A 4,033-nucleotide genomic window follows, 5' to 3' on the forward strand; every position below is an offset into this window, starting at 1 on the left:
AAAACTTTTCTTTCTAAATTCACACTAAGTATCACGACTATTTTATTTGCACTTAAAATCAAAATATATTAAATTATCGTACATCAATAAGACAACTTCTGTGTTCTCAGCTTTTTTCATTTAATTGAGTGAAGTCGTCATTTCATTTACTATGTTTATACCAGATCAATCACATGGAATGTTACAATCATTTTAAAAATAATGCCATACTTTTTTTTGCCATAAATGATATATGCGTCAGATTAATGTCTTATTCACACAATTTATAGTTTGAACCATCGCAGCAAACGCTGTTCTTATGGGGTATAAGGCCACGGAGGGCGTGCTTGCGCATTCCTGTGTTGAGAGTAAACTGAAAATTTTTTTCCATCGTTGTATAAAGTATTGGTTTTCTTAGGTTTCCTAATTTTTTTTATTTTCTTGCACGGTTTTTTTACTAAATATAATATGAAGTGCCTGTGATACTTTTCGAATAGGAATATTATAAAGCTTGTGACAAATCCACTAATCAATAATACTAGCAACGGCGTGACTTCAGTAAAACTTGATTGTATAGATGAAATTTTTTTTATAAATCCTTTTTTCGGCATATTCAATTTTTTTTCACGGGATAATATTCCAGTTTCTCTGTATTTCTGAATGCTGAAAAAGAAATTGTCATGACTTCTTGACAGCAAATTTCTATTTGAAGATACTTACTGATAATTTAAAAACTTGAAAAGTGGATCTCCTTTTTTCAAACTAATAGCTAGTTTTTTGAGTGTACCAAATGGAAAAGCTAAAAGTTTGCAAGGAAACGTGTAAGTAGTTGGTTTTTCAATAAAGCCAGTTGTGTGGAAAACTACTTTCTCGTTGCAAACCTGAAACATCGTTCATAAAAAAAAAAAAATAATACATATGTTTCTAAACACAGATACAATAAACAAACGTGTTAAAAGAAATTTAAGTTAAAAATAGATTTATTAAATAAAACTGTTATTTTTAATACACGTAACAAGTGGATGTATGGTAGAGGCAACAAATGAAGGACTTGGAGATAAAAGCATTTTTAAACAAAAAACAAAACATATGGTGAGATAAGTGTATTACTCAATAGTCTTTCATAAAAAGTTAGAAAATATTTCTATTGTCAGTAATGTAATAACTTTTTGCATACAGAAAAAAGTATACCATCAGTTTTATCCTTGGCTTACACGAAAAGTAACGCATAAAGTATAGATGACGTTACTAACGATAGAACGTGTAGAAAAAACACGCCAAAAAGTTTTTTTTAGTGAAATAAATATAAATATATAGTACAGTAAAAAAACATGACATTCAATTAGCTAATGACATTCTTATATTTAAAAAGCTGTTTAGGTATAAATATTATAAAAGTGTGAAGCAAACTTGATCTGTCTAGCATCAGCGAAAAGTTTTTTTCTTAAAACTTACTTTCTTATTAAAGTTGAGAGCAATGAATGAAAAAACTGAGGCTTAGTATTTCAGGAAAGGCTGCTTAGATTATATTGGCCAATAGGAAGGTTTTCCCATCCCTGTATTTTCGTACTAAACCATTTTTTGAGTTTTTTCCGTTCGAAAGTAGATTAGAAAAAGTAGATTAAAGCTACATTTTTCCAAGCACATAGCGACCTACGATCCTGTAGCCTCGCTGGAGACTGTGTAGTCACTAGAGGCTTGAGAGCAATGGGCGACACTGCCAGGACATGACGCAGGTATCTATCCGAGAGATTGTTTGTTGGGGGGGGGGGGGTAAAATACCGTTGAAATTTTAAGGTATATCAACGTTGTGTGAGGTAAGGGTAGCGGCTGGCAAGAAAGTGCGTGAGAGGCGCTTCGTTTATGGCATCGAAGTGAGATTGTTCGTGTGTAGCCTTTGTGTAGAGGATGAGGGTAAAAAGCTGGCGTGTAGATGAGCATATGTGATTGAGGCATGCGTGAATTTCCTTCTGTTGAGAATAAAAGTAATGAGTGTAAACGGGAGGCAAGATTGCTGAGAGAGAGAGAGAGAGAGAGAGAGAGGGAGAGATAGTAAAGTCGGAAGAAGAAAGAGTCACGTGCGTGAAAGCGTAGATCAGGTTGTCCGAAAGAAAGTCGTCCGGCTTGGGAATTATTGGAAGGTGTGCTGGGTTGAATAATATTGGCGTTTTAGATGTTACAAGCGTTTTAAGATGTTTTAGTGGATTTTATGAGGATAAGGACAGGTTTTTGTCGACGTGAAAACGCCGACAGGGCTGGCCAAATGCAACGTTATATAAGTATTATGAATATGGATAATTTCATTTGTTCCAGATAAATCGAACTTATGTTTTTAAAGTGAAATATATAAAAGTTTGTCAGTCATAGATGTCTAGTGAAGTAAGAAAAATGTGTTTGAATGAAATTGAAGAGCGTTGTCATATAAAAAAAGATGTTGTTGATTTTGTTTAAAAAACGTTCAGTTTTGACACCAATTTAAATGACTCTAAGTCACATTTTTGTTTGAAAGCAATAAATATCCTTAAAATTCGATAATTTCCCAAAGGGGTTTTTTTTTTTGCGTGAAGCTGATTTTGTCAGCTATATTATTATTTTGTAATACTATAAAACAACTTGTTTCAAGCACTTATGGATTTTAAAAGTTAATAGTTGGGCTTCTGATAAAGATATTGGAAATCACAAACACTTTAATTGCTTGTAATCGTTTAAATTATAGCTTGAATGCACTAAGTTACGTCATTTGCAGATAAACCATGAATTCTAAAAAAACCGATTTTAATAACATAAAAAAAGTGATTAATGATACTAAAGTACTACAGAAGTTATACAACTAATGTAAAAGATCAGGACCTACGTAATGTTTTTTTTTTTTTAAATCGTTAATCGAATCATGATTTTCAGTAGTTTGCAATTAACGCAAGTTTAACGTACCTTAGACTACTTGGTATTTGATTTATAAAAATAACAAACATCATTTTTTAATTTTTTTCAGAGCATTCAAGTCTAAGAATTTTTTTTGCATTTTTAACTTATTTGGCATAAGAAATAAAATTTTCATAACTATTATGAGCTTTACAATTAAGATAATTACATGATATAAAAATATCCTTTGCTACATTTTTTTTACGGCCTTAAATATTAAGAAATTTGTCAAAATATTTTAAAAAAAAACTGAATTTTTTAATAATTTTGCATTTTTTAATTCCTTCAAATTTTCCGTGCAAAACAGAGTTGGCATTACCTGACACATTGTTTGTAACTTTATTCTAAAATGATTTCAATATTAAGCTTGATTACATTAAGGCCAAACTTGACTATTTTACAACGGGACTGGGCTGAAAATGTTAACTAGTTACACAGTTTCATCCACCGTACAAAACAACCAAAACATTTAAAAATAAACAGTAGAAAAAATCTTTTTGCTCATTAGCATAATCGATAATGCTCTCATTAATGTTTTTTTAACAATCACTAGACAATTATATGCATAAAATAATTACCTGATGTAATCCTTCTGTAAAATTTATTGGCAAATTACCGTCTTTCCTTACAAACAAGCTCAAGTTTTTATGAACATCATCGTTCGAGTCCTTAAAAAATTTTATGAAATAAGTTGTCTAATATTCGGTAAATCGTTCATAATCAGTGAAGGTTCAAAAATTACCAATAAATATTTTGAAAGGTTGAATCCTTTTGTAGCAATCAATTCATAAGTTCCGTCTTTGAGGAGACCAGTCGTATCATTGAATGGGATCGTGGGTATCGACACCGTAACGAAGCTGGTAAAACAGCCCGCATACATTGAAATTACAATAAATGATGTCAGATAGAGTGATATCTTAACAATCTTTAATGAAAGGGAACTCAGTTGTACATCTGAAAATTTTGATAAAAATATAGAAGCCAATTCACATTTATTCATAATTATTCAATGTTTTCCAATACTTTGATTATAAGTTTCTTAAAAATAGTAAAAATCTACATAGCTAAATAGGTGATGTTATCCTGTTACGCTTTATTTGGACAGTTTTAAAGCAAAATAATTTGTTTAGCT

At 30.9% G+C, this 4,033-nt stretch overlaps 1 protein-coding gene across 1 annotated transcript; it reads right to left on the bottom strand.

The window, feature by feature from the left end:
* Positions 1-250: 250 nt before the first annotated feature.
* On the bottom strand, positions 251-3,784 carry LOC149375450 (uncharacterized). Its single transcript, XM_089589128.1, has 4 exons — positions 3,644-3,784; positions 3,480-3,569; positions 767-860; positions 251-336 (listed from the first exon to the last, which is right to left on the bottom strand). Exons 1-4 carry the CDS (start codon positions 3,779-3,781, stop codon positions 251-253), a joined length of 408 nt encoding a protein of 135 aa, XP_089445254.1. The 5' UTR covers positions 3,782-3,784.
* Between the last annotated feature and the right edge of the window lie 249 nt (positions 3,785-4,033).

The sequence above is a fragment of the Copidosoma floridanum genome, unplaced genomic scaffold (genome assembly GCF_036245765.1).
Source record: "Copidosoma floridanum isolate Cflo_tuat_1 unplaced genomic scaffold, Cflo_Japanese_pri ptg000007l, whole genome shotgun sequence".
Classification (NCBI taxonomy): domain Eukaryota; kingdom Metazoa; phylum Arthropoda; class Insecta; order Hymenoptera; family Encyrtidae; genus Copidosoma; species Copidosoma floridanum.